Source organism: Austrofundulus limnaeus, unplaced genomic scaffold (assembly GCF_001266775.1).
Source record: "Austrofundulus limnaeus strain Quisiro unplaced genomic scaffold, Austrofundulus_limnaeus-1.0 Scaffold864, whole genome shotgun sequence".
NCBI classification, from domain to species: domain Eukaryota; kingdom Metazoa; phylum Chordata; class Actinopteri; order Cyprinodontiformes; family Rivulidae; genus Austrofundulus; species Austrofundulus limnaeus.
The window spans coordinates 125,037-132,087 of NW_013953266.1; the positions used below are offsets into that span (position 1 = coordinate 125,037).

Genomic DNA, 7,051 nt, shown 5'->3' on the forward strand with positions numbered 1-7,051 from the left:
AAAATGCTACTTGGGAACAGTTTGGAAAAAATGTAGTCTATTCTCTAGTTTCTATAATTAGACCTGAAAAATATAAAATTCACATTCCATTACTAGAGAAACCATTACGTCTAGTCACGTTCTGTTAGGTGCAAGAGGGTTGAGGCTTTCCCCGTTTCCAAATTTCAGACTTTTTTAAAATACAATTACAAAGGCTGGTTTGTCTCATTTTTTGTTGCTGTAGATGGCAAACCTCACTGCTGTTCCTGCCACTGGATTTTCTTTTGAGGTAGAGTAGCTATCTGTTGCTCAAACAATTTTAGTTTCATTTGATGGGTTCCGTCATTTCCGCTGMTCATTTCTATGGTCGAGGTTTACTTTGAACTTCAGTGGTTGTTTTTTTTTTTTTTTGCAAAAGGTTTTATTTCTAATAGTTTCCTTTAAATTAACTAAAAACAACTGAAATAGCAAATATGCAGTTTACCTTTATTTTAAAACAATACAATGCACTTTTTACATTTTGCTGATAGTGGATCTTTGGGGAGAAAAAAAAGTTAGGTGCATATACAAGTAAAAAAAAGTTTTTCATAAAAGAACATTTTGTTAGAACCTTTACAAAAATGTACAAATTAAAATTTTCAGGTTTTAATAAYCAGCACAAAATATTACTACTACTAATAATACTATAAAATAAAAAGCTTAAATTTGGATTGCACAACATATAGCTTAACTGTTCAGCTGAAAACTGCAATCTGCAACATATACTTACTATAAGTTACTGTAACTTAGTAACTGAAAACTTTACTGAAGCAACTTAAAGAAAGTAGAGCTTGTCTGACAGCTGGATGGCAGGCTCAGAGTGCAGGTACTGGCCAGCGAGGAAGGCCAGTTTGTGGGCATATTTGCATGGTGCTGGAACGCGAATGGTTCCTGGCCAGTTCCAGTACAGATGACACATCTTGAAGGTCAGCCTGGTGTAAAACAAAACTATTAGTATCAAGTTTTATAACCCTAACGGCTTTTAATGAGCTTAAAATGAACAGTTTTAAAACAAAAAAATGTGTCAACATTGTTTTAATGGGGCAATATAATGTAAAATAAACTATTTTGAGTTTTAAATCATTATAATTTTACACTCTCATAAAAACATACCCAAAGCCTTGCTTTGACTCATTCATGCATGTTTGAGAAATCCTGCAGTGTTTTTAGGCAGCCATCCTTTGCGCTCCCTCACAATACCTTTGCGTTACCTCGCAATATTGTATTGCGTTCGCACGCAAAGGTTTGATTTGTATATGAACTGCATTACATCAGACTTATGTTGAAATATCCGGTTACCAAAACAGGATGTGTCGCCACAAGTTCGTGAAATTGGCATTGATGTTGCATGACTGCACTGTGTTAAAATATCGGCATATGACATACTTCCATGTGTGGCTGTGTGATATATTCATTCTGAAGCTGAATTAAAGCAGTATGCTAACTCGTTAATGGTAAACGTGAGTTTGTTAATTTCATTTCAATATTTTCAGATATTGGTCTGATATCAGCCAAAAATTGAGTGTCTGATTATATCAGCCTGAATCTAAATTCTCCAATATAAGCACTCCAATACAAGCAATTCATTCCAGTAGTCTGCTCCAGCATTTCTATCCAGCAGCGCTTGGATCCTGCATGCAGAGCCCACATGATCACAACAGTGTGTGCTAACATGTAGCAAGGAGTAGGAGCAATGTCAGCAATGTGGCAGTAATTTTAGGTAAAGTCCGAAAAAACGTTGCAGCTGAGAGGCTCCTATTGAATGTAAACACAATCCTTTACAGTACTGAAGAGCCAACCAAGCTTGACTCCCCACCCTGACAGCAGGTCATAATACTGTGTTCCCTGCACAGGTGTTGAGGCTCTTTGGTGCAGCGCAGGCCTTTAACTAGAGAGGCATCGGAGCGTCTTTACTAGGGTTGTAGCTATACACTAATCACAGGATATTCTGCTCACGAAACGGTATATAATTACAATATTCAGCAAATGATACGATTAAATACATTTTTAAGATTTTCTGAAAGATTTTAGAGGGACAGAGTGAGAAGTTGGTGACATTTTGTGACTGTTCCATAGACTTGGATTGAGTTAACTGAACTGAAAAGTGATGAAAAGCACCAACTACACAATACTCGGCTCTGACTGGACAGAGTCTACAGTAGGCGTGGGCGATGTATTGAATATACTCAATGTATCTTGGGTTTTTTAATGTACGATGGTTAAAATGGCTTTATCATAACAATGGAGTATAAATTATCATGCAAATAATAAGCAAAGTCCCTGCAATTTTCGCTTATCTGACACACTTGACATCACTAGCCCCCTTCCCCTCTGGACACAGAGAGAGCATGCGTGTGTTGGAAAAACATGGTGGCAGCGGGAGATTCAGGTGAGTATGTGAATGAGACTAAAACTGAAGACAACTCAGATAAAGTAGTTCCGAAGAGAAACAGCACTGGATCAATAATCTGTCAGTGGTTTGGATTTCATCAAGAGGACATACACTCACCGGCCACTTTGTTAGGTACACCACGCTAGTAACGGGTTGGACCCCCTTTTGCCTTCAGAACTGCCTCAATTCTTCGTGGCATAGATTCAACAAGGTGCTGGAAGCATTCCTCAGAGATTTTGGTCCATATTGACATGATGGCATCACACAGTTGCCGCAGATTTGTCGGCTGCACATCCATGATGCGAATCTCCCGTTCCACCACATCCCAAAGATGCTCTATTGGATTGAGATCTGGTGACTGTGGAGGCCATTTGAGTACAGTGAACTCATTGTCATGTTCAAGAAACCAGTCTGAGATGATTCCAGCTTTATGACATGGAGCATTATCCTGCTGAAAGTAGCCATCTGATGTTGGGTACATTGTGGTCATAAAGGGATGGACATGGTCAGCAACAAAACTCAGGTAGGCTGTGGCGTTGCAACGATGCTCAATTGGTACCAAGGGGCCCAAAGAGTGCCAAGAAAAGATTCCCCACACCATGACACCACCACCACCAGCCTGAACCGTTGATACAAGGCAGGATGGATCCATGCTTTCATGTTGTTGACGCCAAATTCTGACCCTACCATCCGAATGTCGCAGCAGAAATCGAGACTCATCAGACCAGGCAACGTTTTTCCAATCTTCTCTTGTCCAATTTCGATGAGCTTGTGCAAATTGTAGCCTCAGTTTCCTGTTCTTAGCTGAAAGGAGTGGCACCCGGTGTGGTCTTCTGCTGCTGAAGCCCATCTGCCTCAAAGTTCAACGTACTGTGCGTTCAGAGATGCTCTTCTGCCTACCTCGGTTGTAACGGGTGGTTATTTGAGTCACTGTTGCCTTTCTATCAGCTCGAACCAGTCTGCCCATTCTCCTCTGACCTCTGGCCTCAACAAGGCATTTCCACCCACAGGACTGCCGCTCACTGGATGTTTTTTCTTTTTCGGACCATTCTCTGTAAACCCTAGAGATGGTTGTGCGTGAAAATCCCAGTAGATCAGCAGTTTCTGAAATACTCAGACCAGCCCTTCTGGCACCAACAACCATGCCACGTTCAAAGGCACTCAAATCACCTTTCTTCCCCATACTGATGCTCGGTTTGAACTGCAGGAGATTGTCTTGACCATGTCTACATGCCTAAATGCACTGAGTTGCCGCCATGTGATTGGCTGATTAGAAATTAAGTGTTAACGAGCAGTTGGACAGGTGTACCTAATAAAGTGGCCGGTGAGTGTAGAACAAAATGTGGTAATTTGCAAAACATGCCGTTCTGGGTCAGTCAATGTTATTGTCACTGTTTATACTTTTGTTTTTGTATTTTAAAGCCATCACATTTTTTTTATTTTACATTTATGTTGAAAGCACAAGAGAACCTTTTTAAGTTTCAATGGTTTATTTTTCCTTTTTGCTTGATGTACCTTTTTTTTATATTGCTATGGTTTATTTATTTTTGAGTTTATTAAAGATCTAGAGTGTAAAAAAAAACAAAAACAATGTCAATTCTATTTGTAAAAATACTTGTGTGAGAAACTGATAGTTAAAATGATTAAAAGAAAACATTTACATTTGTTCAGATTCAGTATTAAAAAAATTTTCAGCAATTTTGGAGGTATTGTGATATATGTTGTGTATCGTGATATAGCCAAAAAAATATCGGGATACAAGACTTTCCTCATATCGCCCAGCCCTAGTCTATAGCTGGACAAAATGAATCAAACATGCGGTCAGAAAATTTGTTTCCTTTAATTGAAACAGTGCAAACTGCAGTACACGACAGCTCCTCTTCTGAATAAATGTAAACACAGTAACACAGTGGTTTACACTTCAATTAAAAATATTTGACCAAAGACAAACCGGAGCAGGACTACAGAAAGATGAATATGATTTAGATTCTTATTTCTGTGACTGTACGACCCACGGGAGACACGACATTAACAGCAGTCGTCATGTTATTCCTTGGCTTTAGCAGGTCTGACACTGCTAAAAATGACAGATTTTTTCCCCTGGATCTCTGACAGCAGGACTTTAATCTCCAAACTCGTGAAGTTCTTCTTTTTTACTCTGCGATGTCATTTATGAATGGACACTTCCTGGTATGCCGGGCAGGAAACGTATAACCTTATAAGGTGTTTTTGGGGTGGTAATTATGTAAATCACCTGTCCTCGTGCACGAGCACCTGATACGCATTCATCATGTATACGCTGCTCATTTGCACACTTTTCCTGAAGATGGAAGAGTTTGTTGAATCTGACATGACATGTTCGTACGAACCCTTCGTATGAACAAAATGAAGAGAAATTTAGGATAAGAATGAGAATATGTTCTTGCATTGTGAACATGAGGCATTGTGTTGGAAGACAGTGTTTGGTGGCTGACTGATAGAGAGGCTACAGAGAACAAGAGAAAAGTTGGAAAAGGACTGATTCTCTGTGTGATTAAAATAAATTTGGCTTAAAAATTTGGCTTAAAATACAGACATTCTGACTAATAAGGGACTGTTGGTAACCTTACCTCAGCTTAGAAGGCAGCAGGTGTCAGTCTTTTCCGCTCAGATTCAGCTATCGGTGCATGATGCTAATGTTTAAAAGTGGAGGAGCCAAATGGCTGGTAATTATAGATGGGTCAGTTTCCCTCATACCTACTGGTGATTATTGATCAATGTTTTTGACTTGATTGAGACTTGTTTTTTTATTCCACATGACAAAATAAGTAATAAAAACCCAATATATGTATTGGCCAAATTTCAAGACTGCAATATCTGTATCATATCGGAAGTGAAAAAGTTATATCGGGACACCCGTAGTTGTACTGCACAGACTTCCCAATTTGAAATTACAACACTAGGTGCTGTTCCAGATATTTTGGACTCAAAAGTCAGAAATTCCAACATTTGAATACAACTGGAACGCAGCAACACTCCAACTACCTAAAAGTTTTAGGTATAAGCACAACTCTGTTTTTTTCATGTAGATAAAATACCTTTGCAGATGGTCTGGTGTGAGGTTTGCTGTGTTGTACAAAGAAATGTAGTGTGTAGGAAGTCCACAGCCTTGGCGAGTGTGATGTGCTATCAGGAAAAAGTCCACCCTAAATGTTAAAAACACAAAAAATATTCTGCTTTAGTCAGTATGACATCAATGTTACCATCTATGTAATGCCATGTCAACTATTATCCCAAACCTTCCCTGTCATAATCAAGGTCTTTTGAGACTTTTTAAAATGTGTCAACAAACTAAGAAACCAATTATTCTGTGAACTATTGTTGACTGTTGAATCTGACCAGTCTCTTCGGGTGAGGGTGTGATCCAAAACTGTTCCAGGTGGAGGTGTGCCGAAGTTGTTTGCTGCCCAGGAGTAGAGGGTGGTACTGATGCGCTTCTGTACCACAATGAAGACCAGCTTGGGCTCAAAGTTTGGGAACGTCTCAAAGCATTTGATCAGCTGAGGTATCTCGTACTGCTCCACCATCTTCAGCTGGCCATCGGACACACCATCACGATACACCACAATCTTGTCTGGCAGGTTGTGGTTTACCTGGACACATGAACAGGTCCAAGTGTGACGTGGGATGGGAGCAATTTTACTACACAAGTTTTGGGTAAAATGTGATGTGTTCTGAGTGCATGTACACCTGCTGTATTTTATTCTAAAAACAACTGCAAAATGTTTCAACTGCTTTAGCAAACAACACATTTAAAGAGTTATTCCAGCCATTCTGTGATTGCTTTTTGAGTGAAGAAGATGTAAAACTGTTACCTCATAGTACTTCTGCAATGCAGCCAGCAAACAAACTTTGAGTCCACTGATTGGTTCCTCAGTAGGTGCCTGGAAAATGACTCTGGAGTACCAGCGGGTCAGAGAGCTAGGGGACAAAATGCAAATGATATCGATTAGGTTTTAAAACATAATTGTATAGGGTGGGGGAATATAATACTGGCAAAAAAATTAATTACAAATAATTGTGGTATTTATCCAAAAATCAATATGACGATTAACCCCCTGGAGTCCCTGGACCCTGGTCAGATGACAATTTAAATCACTCTAGTGAGAAATATAAACCCCCCTCCAAAAACCTGCTTCAGTTTGTATCAGAAGTACAGACTTGAAGCCATACACCAATTTTTTAATTGTTGATTGGCCAAGTGAAACCAAAGTTATGATAAATATTGTAATTTCTGAAGTGCATTGCAGTGGGAGGCAGTGAAAGATTAGCAGATTTATGGAAACAACACCTCATTCAACCATCTGGTCTCACCCCCATCCTGTCATACATAGGGTTGAGTATTGAAAGGGTTTAAATCGATACTTTCAAAACGATACCGGTTCCTAAACGGTATTTAAATCGGTACTTTAAAAATAAATAACTAAAACACACACACACACTCACACAGAGGTTTATGAAGCAATAACTATTTCTGAGGCAAAGTCAAACTTGAAATTGACCAACTTATTAATTTGTCTTTGCACCAAATATTCTTAAATCATTTGTTGTAGGTTGAAGTTTCTGCATCTTATTTTGTAAAGTGACACCACACTTTGGACC

At 39.2% G+C, this 7,051-nt stretch overlaps 1 protein-coding gene across 2 annotated transcripts in view; it reads right to left on the reverse strand.

Moving 5' to 3' along the window:
- Window positions 1-451: 451 nt before the first annotated feature.
- piwil2 (piwi-like RNA-mediated gene silencing 2) overlaps window positions 452-7,051 on the reverse strand; it is a 29,819-nt gene continuing 23,219 nt past the window's right edge. For both annotated transcript variants that reach the window (XM_014029174.1, XM_014029173.1), the window contains exons 21-24: window positions 6,265-6,370; window positions 5,789-6,042; window positions 5,488-5,595; window positions 452-950 (exon numbers count right to left, since the gene is read on the reverse strand). In XM_014029174.1, coding sequence (XP_013884628.1) covers window positions 794-950; window positions 5,488-5,595; window positions 5,789-6,042; window positions 6,265-6,370 — 625 coding nt within the window. In that variant the 3' untranslated portion in view covers window positions 452-793. The remainder of the gene's footprint in view (window positions 951-5,487; window positions 5,596-5,788; window positions 6,043-6,264; window positions 6,371-7,051) is intronic.